The following is a 14938-nucleotide window of genomic DNA, read 5'->3' as shown; positions in this document are numbered from 1 at the left end:
AGATGATGTGTCCAGCTTTGCTGGTGCTGACATTTGAAAATTTCTCTTGGCATATGTTAAACTAAGCTGACTTTAGCTTGTGAGTCATAACTTGTTTTGCATAGGTAGAAACTTTATTAAAATATCTAGTTTGTGTGCTGCTTCTATTTTAAAATATCTATATGACTTTAATTCTTCCTTTACTACTGTGTCATTTTCTTCCCAAGTAAAAGTGACATTTCCCTTTCGCTTTAAATTTCCAATATTATCAGTAATGTTCAGAGCTTCAGTATGCCATTTGAATTCTAAGTAAACAGATACACATGCTGTTTTTAGACTAGCACGTTGCTGTAAATGAGATAGAGTTTAACAACCTAAACTTAAGTGCACTTGGAAATGTTTGCCATTGATGTGAATAGATCCGTGAACATTCCATGCCTTAGATACCAAATCTCTAGTTTTATTTTAAGAAACCCTTTTAGATCTGCTGTTGTAAGCAGGTGGTTCTCTGGTTCTGTTATTACACTAGAGGCAAAAACCAAAAAGATATTAAAGAATATGGAAATTTCAGTATGGGATTGTGTTAAATGCTCAGTGTATTTCTCTCCTCTTTCTCTCCCAGTGTTAGAATCAAAGTACATTTTGCAACTCACCCACATATATTTCAGCTTTCTAATTCATAACATAGTATTCAAGATGGGTTAGTAATATTTTTTTAAAAATATTTTTTAAAAACTGCTTCTTGGCCATATAGTAAATAATTGATACAGTTTAAATATTTAAAATGTTTAATGCCTTATTAATAGTGACCTCATCACCTTTGCCAAGATGAGTTTCATGACATCTGCATTATAATATAGAAATTAATTAATTAAACATTGCACAAAAGAGTTTGTTACTTTTCCTCTTTCAAAATGCCAATTGCTCTATCAAACTAAAGAAATGGCAACAAGGGTTATATGAGTAGTTGCCATTGGCAGTGACAGATTTTGTAATATGTATAAAATGTTGTTAAGTAATAGAGACTGTACAGTATAATGGAACCTGCCATATTAGAATCATAATAGACATTTAAATTAGCAAGAAAATATCTTAGCATCTGCAACACTAATATGAGAGAATGAAAGAATACAAACACATTGCGTATTTATTGAATCTGTATACCATCAATATCTTCCAGACTCATGACAGCTCAAAACACAATATGCAAAATAACAGAACGTTCATGGTACACAATTTATAATATATAAACATAATAATAAAAAGTAACAATAAATGAAATGTGATAAGAAGTTTTATAACATTTAATATAAAACAAAGAGAACAATCATTCCCTAAATGTCCATCTTATAATTAAATAGTTATTTAAAAGGTTGAAATAGATTTATATTTACATTAGCTGTGTGTTAACAAATGTAAAATGTGCTGTCTAAATGAACTGGTTATTTTAAATGATTTGAAACATTGATTAATTTCTGCAAATGTCATATTAATTATTGGCGTCCACTGAATGGTTGATTTTACTACTTTTGCAGGTACCAATAATTAAACTTACAGACCAGGCTACAGAGGTGAAAGTTGATATTAGTTTTAATGTAGAAACTGGTGTGAAGGCAGCTCGACTTATCAAAGACTACATGAAGGTAAAGTAAGCAGAACAAAAAAAAATGATATGTCTTGATATATCTACTGCTTTTAGAACTGAAATTTGGGAAAAAAGCAAGATTAACAGGTTGTGGGCTTATGTTAAATGCCATCTGGAATATCAGACAGCAGATATTGATGGATTATATACTTCATGGTCCTCTTAGAAAATATATTCAAGAACTCTCTGAAATATTTCCCCATATCTGCTCATAATCGTTCAAGAATTTATAGCTATATATTTGAAAGTAGAATGTCATATCAAATGCAAAATGTAGTAATTCAATCAAACATTTTAGACTTTTCATTTAGACATGATGAGCTTTTAAAAAAATTATTATAGATTCCTTTGCTTTCTATCAGGCCTATTATGTCCAATTCCAAGCTACTAAAATAATATACATGATCAGTCCTCCAAAAAGTAGTGTTTTTCCAAGATACGTACATTTTCATTAAAGTACCAACATAATGACAAAAATAACAATTTATGGTAAATTTCTCTTTGGAAATTATTCGTATAAAATCTCTGAAATTGTGCCTAAAAGAGCTTGTGCCTAAAGCATATCTGTTGATACTTTGGATGCTCATGCTCTGGATCTTGATTCATGAGAAACAAACCAGATTGGAAAGCAAAGTAATTCAGATGTTTTGTAGGACTGTGGATTGGTAATTGCTGAAAGTAGAAAGTAGAATTAATCAAACTGAGCTTCGTACAAAAGTGTTTCTGGTTGTTTATAATCTTCTGGAATCCAGACAAATTCTTGTGACTTTAGTCTTGCTCAGACTTGTTCTCCTAGTGAGCAAACCTAGTGATAGATTACAGACTAGTGACATAAATGGAAAGATCTATTTTACACTTAATAGGATGTTTTGCTGTAACAAAGAATCTAGGTCTACATGCAGGCTCCAATCTTTGTCGTCAATATATTTATTAGATGTTGTAACTCTAAATTTTTGAAGCTAATGCAAGTAATCCTTGCTTAGTGATCATAACTGGAACGGGCAACTCTGTTGTTAAGCACTATAGTCACTAAGCAGAAAATCATGTGACTGAAGGATTTACAAACTTACTTTCCCTTCTGCCATTAAATAAAGCACCATATTTGTTAAGCAAGTTCTGCCTTCTATATTACCTCTGCTTGTCACAAACCAGTTGTGAAGCAGGTGAATGGTGATCATGTGACTGTGGGACACTACAACTATTGTAAATGTGCATCTGTTGCAAAGCACACAAATGACAATTACGATCGACACTGCAACAGTTATAAATGCAAGGATTGGTTTCAAAAGTTCCTTTTTATGCTGTCATAACTTTGAACAGTCACTAAATCAAGCAGTTGGTAAGCAAGGACTACCTATAAATCTAAGAACTCTTTTGAAAGAACTATTTTATATTTGTGTATTAATGAACAATAAATTATTTACTTAATTGTTCTTACAAAAATAGTTATTCAGTCATAAACTACTTTGCAAGTCACACCTGCTTAACTGTAGCATGTGTTACCTTTTTTCTTCTGCTTTGGTTTTGAGACGTGATCTTAGTTCATAAGTTTGAAAGCAAGCTCCTGATAGAATAAACAGAATTAAATTTTCTGTGCCTACACAGAGTATATATGCATGAGTGTTTGTTTGCCATTTAGTGATTTTTGTCCAAGATTAAGAACATGTTCCCTTGATTTTTATCTTGTGCTTATTCATTTTTTATGTATCATAATTACATGTCATGTTTGTAGCAATTGCCTTGTATTTTTGTTACTTATCAAATTTTAATGAGTGAAACAGTTGCCTACTTTTTATAAAGAATAAACATGTAGATAATAAACATTTGCTATTTCATTTTCCTACCTGTTATAGTATGTGGTATATTATTTTGGTGTGTGATCTTTTGTATTCATAAGCAAAAATGTTTCCTTTTAGAACTGACTGTTTTTTTCATTTACAGAAATACTCATTGCTGCCTTACTTGATTTTAGTATTAAAGCAATTCCTTCTTCAGAGGGATTTGAATGAGGTTTTTACTGGTGGAATTAGCTCCTATAGCTTAATTTTAATGGCAATTAGCTTCTTACAGGTATGTCCTTTTTCATAAGTATCATCAATTGTCTAAATGTTCACTTAAATGCTTGTTATAATACTGTTACATGAATGATACATTTTATATAGGTAAATTAATCTATTAAATTGGACTATAATTATTTGATGATTGATTGTGGTATGTTATTCTTTAGGAAATCCACTGTATTTTAAGAAGTTTGGAAATAATTCTGCTTTTCATTTGCAGCACAAGTGGACAATTTTCTAGGGGCCAAAAACTGTATTTGATTTGACAGAGAATTTCAGATGTATTTATTTATTAAATTTTTATGCCGCCCATCTTCCATACAAAGTGACTCTGGGTGGCCTAAAAATTGCTGTCATAAACACTTAGCAGCTATGAAAATAGTGTCATAGTGAGGCAGTTTAATGAAAGCACATAAAATATTACATATATGAATACCTATCAAAACATGGCAAAATATATTTTATGTAACAGATGGATGGCATAAAATTCATTAAGTGGACACCAGGGTTGAGCCCCATTGGTCTAGAATTTATTGGTGGCAGTAAATCATCCCCACTACTTCCTCTGCAGCCGTTTGTATCTCATACTAATTGTGTCTTTTCAGTAGTATTTTCTATTATGAATATAAGACAGGCCGCCCATCCATAATTTTTAGATAATTACTTTTTTGTTGGGTAATTATTGTACCTATTTAAGGTATTATGGTAATATTCCTTTCGGTTTTTACCAATTCTAGTATTTACCAAAAAATTGTGAGAAATCTGTAATGGAGTAGAGGTTTCAGATCCTTGATAATACCAGACATAGCATACTATCCATCCCATTTTCACCCTGGTTTAGAAGATTTATCCTTTAAAATGTGGGAATGAGATGTGACAGAATCATATTTATGCAGTGAAACATAAATTTTGTAAGCAAGTCATATAAAGACGTTTTTTACTTTTTGAACACTGGCAAATACTATCATCTGGCAATGTAAAAATAAAAAATATTTTTTTTAAAAAAGGAAGAATTACTTTAGCTGATAATATATAAATACTACTTGCTATGTAAGAAAATAAAATCCTGTGATTTTCATTTATAATAGTTGCACCCAAGAATTGATGCTCGAAGATATGATGAAAATCTAGGAATGCTTCTAATAGAATTTTTTGAACTCTATGGAAGGAATTTTAATTACTTAAAAACTGGTATTAGAATAAAAAATGGAGGTGCCTATATTGCCAAAGAAGAAATCATGAAAACCATGACTAATGGATATCGACCATCCATGTTATGTATTGAAGATCCCCTTCTGCCTGGTAAGATGACATACATTACTGTCAACGTTTAGCCCAGAAACTTTGAAAGAAATGTTTAAAAGAATACTCTTAGATCTTGTTATGCAATATTTGTTTATTACATTTATAGCATAGTTTTTCTGGGGAGAGAGAGGCTGAAGGCATTATCATTCACAAGAACAAAGCTGTGGAATATTTACTGGAATCAGTTTTTCCAGGGTTCATATACAGCCAAATATCACATGTCTGATAACGAGGCATACTGGAGTGAGAGTAATGCTGGCATAGCTATAGGATAGACCTTTTATCTGAATGATATTGCAGCAGCCAGTGATCTTCACAGTAACTTTCAGTCATGTAATCACTTAGCAGCCATTTAGTTTAACACCTTGGTCATTGGAACCAAACTTGATTGTTAAACAACAGTGGTGTATCTGCGTGTTTTGTATTGTACTAGTCAGTATCCATAGTACCAAAATATGACAAAACACTTTTCTGGGATTACAAATCTCATATTTTTCATGTATTTAGTCTGCAGTGGGAAACAGTATGACAAAGATAATTTTATTTCCTTTTGGTTTGTCAGCCAGTGATATAAAGGTAGTCCTCAACTTACCACCAGTAGTTTAGTAACTGTTTGAAGTTACAACTGTCCCCCAAATGGTACTTGAGACCTGGTTCCAACGTTCTGATGGCTGGCCTCGAGCTCTCGACAACAGACTTGCATTTACAGCTGTTTGCAACATCCCATGGGTCACATGATTGCCATTTATGACATTAAGCCCTACCCCCAAAATAAGCCCTAGTTAAGACCCCGCCTACTCCGTCCCACAGTCTGGTTGTATGAGTTGGGGTGAGGCGCATGTGTAAAAATCAAGCTAGGGTGCGGGGGTGGAGCTGCCCCATGTGCCCTGCACCTGCTTACCTCAGGACCCTGGCAGCCAGGCCTCCCATGCCCTGATGTGTTGGCTCGCCTCGCAGCAGCGGCACCACCAGCAGCAACCCATCCAGCAGAAGCCTGCGTGGCCACTGGCCCACTTCTGGTTGCTGGCAGCCACTCGCGGCAGGAGGCCACATGACACATTGCACTGATGCCACCTCTCGCAGCTGGAGACCACGTGGCGCATTGCGCCGGTGCCGCCACTCATGGCAGGAGGCCACATGGCGCATTGCACTGTGACACACACCAGCAGCGGCACCAACGGAACGCGACACATGGCGTCATGCCGCAAGCAACAGCACTGGTGAGATATAACATGTGTCCTGCTGCAAGCAGTGGCACCAGCCAAAGTGCCATGTGCCGTAAGCGGCTGCAGAAGACGTCAGGCAGCGGTGTGACAGGTGTCAGGGCATGGGAGTCCTGGTTGCAGAGGTTTGAGGTAAGCGGGTAAGTCATCCCCCCAAAATAAGACCTAGTGCCTCTTTTGGAGCAATATATATATTGCAACCAATATATATATTGCAACCAGGACTCCCACTTATATATATAAGACCGGGTCTTATTTTCAGAGAAACATGGTATTGAGGTTCCAAATCCAGTGCAGAATAAAAATGATATGGTTGAAGTTTTTTCAATTTTAAGAACGGTAGATAGAAAACTGGGATGCAGCATACTGTTATTTTAAAGAAATATCAATTCTGTATGTCAAAGAATAGATTACTGTAACCAGGAAGATCAGGCACCATTTAGTACATATGCAAGTGTATAGAGTGCACATCTCTCCTTGAGATATCTTACCTATTCCAAGAATTTTAAGCATTGTAAGCATGACAAGGTGAAGCCAACTGGATAATGGAGTCAACTGGATAATGAGTGTGATTTTTAAAAATTTGACTATTACAGGCAATGATGTTGGAAGAAGTTGTTATGGTGCCATGCAAGTAAAGCAAGTTTTTGACTATGCCTACATTGTTCTAAGCCATGCAGTATCACCACTTGCAAAATCATATCCTAATAGAGATTCAGAAAGGTAACTATTTGAGAATGTATTCATTGTATAGGTGAGGTACATAGTCTTTTAAAAGTCGGGGCTGCATTTGGGCTTTGAGTGACATGCCAGGTGCTGCAGTTTAAAAAGTGAGCAGGCCAGTAGGAGTCCAGAGGTTTTTGAGGAATATACATTTAAGCTTCAAAATATAAAATTAAACTGGAAGTGCAGTGTGAAGTTAAACTTCACATTGCACTTCTAGAATTTGTAAGTATGATCAGAGGAGGAACTCTGAATGTTGCAAAGAAGAATATATTCATTTTTTTAAAAAAATAATTTTATTCAGAATTATATGTGTAAAGAATAAAAGTTAATACAAACTTCAAAAAAAGGGGGAGAGGTTTGAAAAATAAAAATAAAGAAAAAAGCAAAAGAAAAAAGAAGTAACTTCCTCCTTCATTCCAGGAAGTAAAAACAATTTTAATAGCTATCATTGTCTTTAAATAAAACATAACTCTAAGTAAAACATAATCTGTCTTCTCCCCATAGATCATCTCTTACATAAAGAAAACAAAATCATAATGCTATATTAATCTACCAGCAAAATTCCAATAAGAGCAAACTGATAAACTATTTTCTTCTTTTACACCTGGTCAAATAAGCCAATCTTATAAATCTTCCATTATTTTTTTTAAAAAGTTGTAGAGGTAGTTTGCTGCTCATTTGTGTTTCAAAGCAAAAATTCTTTAGAACTTGTACAGATTTCTCTTGTACCCATAAATAAAATGCATCCTTTTTCTTGTCATGTCTAAAAAAATCCTTTCAAGTCATAATTGAGCTTTTTCTGTATATGCAGACAAACAATAATCCAAATCAATTTCCTGATTTAATATCTGTTCATCTCCTCTAGGTATCCATCAGATCCCATTTGAATTTACATTTAAGGTCCCCTTCAAATTAGTTTCATAAACATCTATTGAAGTTCATTCTTTTAAAAATTCACTCTATCAATTTTATCAAACATTGATCCATTCTGTCCAAAATTTATTGCAGTAAGGATTTTCTGCTCCATTTTCTTTATCCCCTGGCTAAAAAAAATCCACTCCAAAACAGTCTCCATTTTTCGATGAGAAAGTATCTTCTAAACAATTCAGAGCTGTATTTCAAAATCCCTCTGGCCCATTAATCAGTTATTAACTTCACAAAATCCAATCACTAAGCCCCTAGTAAAACAAATCTTAGATTTTTGGACCTTGAAAATCAAATGTACACTATCATCTTTTAAGGAAAGGAGAACTCGCCTGATGAATGCCGTAGTGCCTTGCCAATCCAAGAGGCCTTGATCTCTCCAATATGCAAATAATAAAATAATCCCCCAAATTATATGTGATTAAGATATAAGGCTTGGCCAAGAAACGTGTCCATAAAGGCTGTTTTGCAAGTTTGAGCTTGATGTAAATCCCAACTCGCAGCTATTCTACTCATGAGCCAGCTATAAAAATGACGGTCTCCATGGTCTACTCATGAGGAGCTGTTGTGTGGAGTCATGTGGATAATGTCATTGATCGCTCCTTTGTTCTGGAAAGATTACCGGACTGGGATCCAGCATTAGGTAGCAATTCCTCTTGCAAAGCTGTCTTGCTAGCTAACAAAAGGCAGCAGGGAATCCACTCATCATGGCACTTAGAGGAAGTATAATATGTATTCAATTCTAGGGCTACATAATATTTATCCTCTTGTAATACAGCACCCTGGAAAGAAGAGCTAATATCAGTTGAAAAAAACCAAGATCGACATTGAATGTGTGCAAATCTTTTAAAAAAAGTTTTTTTGTTCTTATGTTGTCTATAGTGAAGTTCAGATTTTTTTAAAAAAATGTGTCACTGTTGTCTTGATTTCTTATCCTGATCAACATCTCTTCTAGTACTTTAGGTAGAATTATTAAAGTGACAGAAGAGGTGATTGACTACAGAGCATGGATTAAAAAAAAATGGGGAAACAAAGCTAACTTTTCATCTGATCTTGGTAAGTAAATATATTGATCCTAAAAATAAACCCCATATTATTTTTATCATACTTTTCTTATTTTTATTTTCTTATGCCATGTTTCATGCTATCCAGTTCAGTACTCAACTTACCTCAACATTTCCCTCAGTGCTTTTTTATGATTTGTTGACATAAACATGTGAATCCATGCCTATCAGGGTATTTGATTCCTGATTTTAATTTGTTGAGATTAATAAAATACAAACTGTAGTTCCTTTGCATGTTATTTCAGTCTTAAATATCTTTGATATAATAGCTGACTTAATCAGCAATGTTTTGTTCAGTAAAACTAACAAAACTTTAAAACTAACAACACTCGAAACAGAGTTTTAAGTGAAAAGAAAATATATTGACATATAAACATGTGTGACACCAGATGTTCAGCTGAAAGACAGAGAATCAATATCTTCAGAGAGTGCAACCCAGACTAGAGATACCGAATTGCTTTACAACCAACCTTTGACTTTGTCATTTACTGATATGCAACAATTATCATCAGGTTCATCTGCCTCATCAGTATCATCTCTTTCTGGAAGTGATGTTGTAAGTTTTATCTTTTTTTCTATTTAAACTGCTGTCTACATACATGTGAAAGTTAATATCTGAATAATATCTGAATTAACAAGCTCTTTTATAAGATCACAAATACAGTTGTTACTGTAATATTCATATTATTGAAATATATATAAGCTTGAAATCACTGTTCCTGCCAAGCTTCCTCTAAATGTGTAGTTAAATAATATATAATCTATCTAAAAATATAATTAATGTATTACCATAAGTAAATAATCAGAACATAGATTTGAAACCATTATCTTATTTAATGTAAAGTTTTTTAAAGAAATTCTCAAAATGAAAGTAGATTAGAATGTTAATTAAAAAATAAAAACTTTTTTCATTTCTATTTTAGTCTCATAGTTATGATTTTAATCTAATGTTTACAATTTTACTCTAAAATGTTTTTTAGTTTTTAAAAACATTTACATATGTGGAACTAATTACATATTGAGTCCTTAAAGACAGATAGATACCACAGAAAACAAAGAAGCCTAGATAAATTGTGACTTCTCCACAAATGATATCATGACTGCTGATTGAAGTAGCACACGCTATAAAAAGTGCCTAGCTAGCTCAGTCTGGGCATGAAAAATCAGTTGCAGTTTTGCTTAATCAGAAGAATAGCAATTGGATAGTGTTAAGAACTGTTTATTCAAGGCACTTATTTAACTTATTTTTACAGTCTAGTAATGGAAAGTCAGAAACAGTTATTTTTTCCAAAATATTTTTTTTACTGATCCTCCTCTAGAGAGATTATTTCTGTAACATGTTCAGTGCAAAATCATCCTGCTTTAAATGTGTCATCACAGGTTCTTTATATATATATATATTTATATATATACATATATGCATATAAAATAAAATAAAATCCCATATTTTCTCCTTTTGTGTAACATTAAGGATTCTGATACTCCACCTTGCACAACTCCTAATATATACCACTTCAGCCTGCAAGCACCATCTCCACTTACGGCTGGAATACATCCGGCATTAACTATGCCAAGTGGTAAAAATCAGTCTGTGCCTGCAAGAGCATTGATTATGGCCACGAATAATCAGGTATGTGAAACATTCTGTGTTTAATTTGCTCACGCAAGAATTTTGAAAATAATAAACCAGAACACTACCTAAGAGAAAAAGAGCAATTTTTAGGATGATTGAAAAGATGAAAATGTAGCAATCCCTAGAAAAATAATTTTAAATCATTAATATAGAAAACCTCAAAAAGCGTGTTAGCTAGGTTAACTAACAAGCATTTTAAATAGTTGCCACTCTACTGGAAATTTCAAGATTCCTAGCTTTTATTTTTTTTTTATTCTATTTTATTTTATTCAAAAGAAAGTTAAAATACAAAACTCCAAAAACTTCAAAAACAAACAAAACCCGAAAGAAAAACAAAGCAATCAAGACATTAAAAAAGTGCATCAAAAACAAAAAACCCAACACATATACATGTTATCCCCCCAACTGAATACTGATTAATACATTACTAAAATATTGTTTCCCACCCCTTGTAAAACAGCCCCCCAATTTTTAAACTAGTAAAATTATTTGCAAATTATTGATTTGTCTTCTATATACTATATTAATGACAAAATAGATAATAATAATAATAATAATAATAATAATAATAATAATAATAATAATAATAATACAAGATTAAGGTTTCAAAACTCTCTGTTAACAAACTGTTATTGTAATCCACCCATAAAAGGTTTGCCACAGCATCTTGTCTATCCCAAATCATCTCAAAACTTAAAAGTAATTCATCCTGGATCAAATATCTATGTTTGTTAACTAGATGAGGGAAGAAAAAAAAACCTGAAGCAGATGGAAACAAGAATGATATTATCGGGATATTTCAATCCAAGGTTAAAGGAAAAATTCAAAAGAGATAAACTCCAAATATTTTGTAAATTCAAAAAGTCCAAAAATCCTGTACTGAGAGTCCAATATTAATGTAAATCAAATGAAAGCATTTCACTATACAGAAATGTGGCATGCTTCCTTACAGAGAGAACACAGGTTATGGATGAAGGCAAATATACAAAGAACAAAAAGATTATTCCGAATAACATACATAAATCAAAGGGAAAGAAAATGGAAAAAACAGAGTACAGCAAGGGGTTGAAATAAATCAGCATCCAACCACTGGTCAATTTTTAAGAGCAAAAAACAAAGTAAAACAATAAATTCAAAAAGTGAAAATTAAAAATCCAGGTGAATGAAACTGCTGAAAGGAAGATGGATTCTCCCTGTGACTTTCCTACTGCTTCCAGAGGGAACTGGACTCTTCAAGACTGTCCTTTCCAAATAGGTCCCTGGCCATCCAAAACTCGTCTTGGGTCATTCCTGAGTGTCCCATTCAAATCCAGGGAAAAGCACTGCCAGAGAACCAGCTTTGGCAGCAGAAACAGTAGATTGTTGATAAGAGAGTAAAAGCCTCTTACTGTTCAGCAGCCACTTTGGGGAGGACATTTCTCCAAAAGTGTGTTAGATTTGCCAAGCTATAGTTCTAAGATATCCCCCAAAATATGATCAAGCTAAGAAAAGAGAAAAGTTGCAGTAGAGATGGGAAAAATATTCAGCTAGGAATATTGAAAGAGAGAGTGGTCTAGAAGCTGCCAAAATACGACATTATTACTTGTTCATCTACAACATAATACCCATTTTCTAAAAAAATGTTTTTGTATTTCCATGTGTGAGGATGGCACACACATGTATAGAATACCAAAAACATCTTTCTGGCATGATTTCTTATTAGTAATTGAATAAAAAAATAAATATTCAGAGTACTCAGAATATTCTAAACCATATTATCACATCATAATCTGAAAAAAACTTCTCAGATTTCAGTCTATGCCATGCAAGTCTCTTCAGTTTTCATCTTTGAATTAGGATAATATAAATGTATTCTAACTCTTTAAAGCAAAAGCATATACAGCATCAATAGATCCATTTCATAATGTCATCGGACTCAGAAAACAATATCTAAAATATTCAGATTAATGTTGTATTGTAAGTTGTCAAGTAATTTAGATCACAGGGTTAGAGTTAGGATGCCACTCTGCCTCAATTATATGTATCTTGTCTTTGACGGTAAGTTCCTTGCAAGTCAGCATATGAGTAAGAAAAATATAAATTAATGAAATCACAGCAATGAATGTTAGCATAAAAAGTAATCTGTCTCCTCATAAAACAATGAATGGTACATATTAGATCACTGTGAATTCAAAAGTACCTTGTTTTGTGCTAAAGATGCACTGTTCCTATCGTAGTTGAAATATCTCATACTTAAAATGTAAAACAAACTCAGAATGCTTCAAAAATGAAACATTTTGTAAATTCCTAGTGTAGAATATATTGGAATTAGTCTCATCTATCTCTTCTCCTCAAAATCTCTTTTGCAGGGCAGTAGGTGAGAAATGATCCTTTAAAATTCAGAAAGAGCAGACCTAATATCTTCTTTGATTGGCACTTCTCATGGAATTCGTCGAAGTAATATAGTACTGCTTTAATTTTCCTGAATGTAACTTTCCTTTAAATTTTGGTTGCAGATCTCTGAATGCTGTATTGCTTTTTCATAAGTATAAATTCATTATTTAAGAACTGCATGAGACAACATTAATGAAACATTGGCAATAATATTAAATAGTTGGCAGTAATACTAAATATTTCCTTTGTTTTCAGCAGCACAATGGAGTGAAGTTCACTGTGAAAGGAGCTCATAATCAAGGCAGCGGATACAATTCTGCCAGTAATGGAGCTGTAAGGCAGCCAGTTAGCAACAGAGGTCATCACCAACACAACCGTAATATTTGGAGGAGAAAGAAGTACAGGGACAGTTTGCCTATTAGCCTTAGCAGATAATGGCCAACTTCAGAGTCCTCTTTAAACTAATGCAGTGTGTGTGATACTGCTCTGGGAGGATTTGAGACCAGCACTGAGTACATCTGTCTGTGGATGTTGCCAAATATCTGCATCCAACGTTTGCATGTTTCGTGTGTGGTGATGGAGTCCATCTTAAAAGAAATAATTGTGCTTATCGTGAAGCCTTATTAAACTGTGGAAGTTTGTCTTCTGCCTATCCATGATTATTACAGTGCTGAAACAGCTCTGGTAAGATTATTGGGAGGACCATAAATGCTGTGGCACTTTGCTGTAGCTGCATTTGTTTATAATTGGTTGTTTTGTTTTCTTGGAAGGAGAATGGGTTGCTTGAATGTTATTTTCCATTACAAAACTTTATTTGTGGTATTGTTCACCACCTTCCCATTTCTTCTACAATTGGTTTTGTTGCCTTACTCACATCAAACATAACATGCAATAACTTGGAATGTTTTAATCATGAATATATTTATGAAACAGGTGTGCACATATGCACACACATCTGCTCATGTCTGTGTGAGAGAGAGAAAATTTCTTTCTTTTTTTTACAGATCCTTTCCCAAGTTGCATTTTCTAAGTTGGGTTCATGCTTCTGGTAGATTAGCTAAGCAATCAATTTAACACATCAAGCTAATAATATCGGAAGCTTCCTAATTTGTAGAGGAACTGTTGGTCTGGCTTAAGTATTTATAATAATGATTGAGTTAAAAGGCATTTTGACTAGTTATCTTACTAGTCTGGCATGTAATGCTAAATTCAATCTTATGAGATAAAATGCCATCTAATGCTCTTACAGATCTCATGTTTATTTTAGTGGGGATCATGTAAAAAATTTGAATCTTCAGTTTACTTGCTACGGCTGGACAAAATTACTATTACAAATCAAGTTTGCGAATATATATATATATATATATATATATATATATATATATATATATATATATATATATATATATATATTCAGTTAAGTGTCAGGGATATATTTGTGTGTGTATGTAATGTGTGTGTGTATGTATGAGGTGTGTGTTTCTATATCTCCCTGACTCTTAACTGCAAATTACAGATACCAGTTCGTCAATTTCATTTCCCTTCTGATTGCTTGGACCATTGTGAAATAAAGCATCCAACTTGAAGAATGTGGAGAAAGGAATGTGTAGTGATTCCATTAAGGAATCTGATTAGCAGCCTGCATTAGTTCTGTTGAGAGCAACTACCTAAAATGTATCTTCTGGCTTCTCTATGCATTCTGAAGTATTAGTCTATTATTTTGTAAAGACACAGCCCAGTGGTATTGAGATAATCTGTATGGCAAGCAACTGATTTAAAGATGCATACAGATATACTATGCAAGTGTGTATCATCATGGCAACATATTTGTTTTATTTTAAAACCTGAAATTGTGTGTACAGCCTACCCTGCATTTAAAAAGTATCATGTTTCTTATATCACTTACTGAATCTTTTTATGCTTTTTTTTTCTTCGTTGAAAAAAAAGTTTTTAAAATTTGGAAAGCACCGTGTTTAGTAATTCTGCTTGAAGAAATTGTATCTTGA

The 14938-nt window shown here is 33.3% G+C and overlaps 1 protein-coding gene across 1 annotated transcript in view; it reads left to right on the top strand.

Moving 5' to 3' along the window:
* Nucleotides 1-13687, top strand: part of TENT4A (terminal nucleotidyltransferase 4A) — a 30733-nt gene extending 17046 nt beyond the window's left edge. The window contains exons 5-12 of the mRNA XM_015818817.1: nt 1515-1622; nt 3566-3694; nt 4773-4986; nt 6809-6935; nt 8818-8918; nt 9316-9482; nt 10398-10556; nt 13188-13687. Coding sequence (XP_015674303.1) covers nt 1515-1622; nt 3566-3694; nt 4773-4986; nt 6809-6935; nt 8818-8918; nt 9316-9482; nt 10398-10556; nt 13188-13367 — 1185 coding nt within the window. The 3' untranslated portion in view covers nt 13368-13687. The remainder of the gene's footprint in view (nt 1-1514; nt 1623-3565; nt 3695-4772; nt 4987-6808; nt 6936-8817; nt 8919-9315; nt 9483-10397; nt 10557-13187) is intronic.
* Nucleotides 13688-14938: the final 1251 nt, after the last annotated feature.

This window comes from Protobothrops mucrosquamatus, unplaced genomic scaffold (genome assembly GCF_001527695.2).
Source record: "Protobothrops mucrosquamatus isolate PMUCROS unplaced genomic scaffold, P.Mucros_1.0 scaffold797, whole genome shotgun sequence".
Taxonomy (NCBI): Eukaryota; Metazoa; Chordata; class Lepidosauria; order Squamata; family Viperidae; genus Protobothrops; species Protobothrops mucrosquamatus.
Note: the sequence above shows the minus strand (reverse complement) of the source record. Positions and strands in the feature narration are given on the sequence as shown.